The sequence below is a fragment of the Eimeria mitis genome, genomic scaffold, assembly GCF_000499745.2.
Source record: "Eimeria mitis Houghton genomic scaffold, Emh_scaff952, whole genome shotgun sequence".
Taxonomy (NCBI): domain Eukaryota; phylum Apicomplexa; class Conoidasida; order Eucoccidiorida; family Eimeriidae; genus Eimeria; species Eimeria mitis.
In genome coordinates this window covers 6,758-7,249 of record NW_013577031.1, presented here as the reverse complement: position 1 = coordinate 7,249, position 492 = coordinate 6,758, and the positions used below count along the sequence as shown (strand labels likewise).

At 39.8% G+C, this 492-nt stretch overlaps 1 protein-coding gene across 1 annotated transcript in view; it reads left to right on the top strand.

Annotated features, from left to right (window-relative positions):
- EMH_0026000 (uncharacterized protein) overlaps positions 1-492 on the top strand; it is a gene marked incomplete at both ends in the record, with an annotated part of 12,320 nt that overhangs the window by 5,369 nt on the left and 6,459 nt on the right. The window contains one exon of the mRNA XM_013502555.1: positions 46-137. Coding sequence (XP_013358009.1) covers positions 46-137 — 92 coding nt within the window. The remainder of the gene's footprint in view (positions 1-45; positions 138-492) is intronic.

Sequence of the window (492 nt, the reverse complement as noted above, 5' to 3'; positions counted from 1 at the left end):
ATATATATACAAACACCTGTCTCCTTTGTGTTGTATACAATGCAGGCGGTGTATTGTTTTCTTCTTTCGGCGGTCTGGCTGCCTCTATGGGGGAGACGCAGCAGCAGCAGCAGCAACTCGTCGACTCTTACCTTCAGGTTTGTCTCCTTTTATTTGTCTCCTTTTATTTGTCTCCTTTTTGTTTCCTCTTATTTGTCTCCTTTTGTTTGTCCCTTTTTATTTGTTTCCTTTATCTGTCTCCTTTTATTTGTCTCCTTTTATTTGTCTCCTTTTTGTTTCCGTTTATTTGTCTCCTTTTCTTCGTCTCCTTTTTGTCTCCTTTTATTTGTCTCCTTTTTGTCTCCTTTTGTCTCCTTTTTGTCTCCCTTTTGTCTCCTTTTGTCTCCGTTTTGTCTCCTTTTTGTCTCCGTTTTGTCTCTCTTTTTATCTGTCTCCATTTACCTCTCCTTTAACCTGTCTCCTTTCTCTCTGCCTCAACATGTCTCCTTTCTG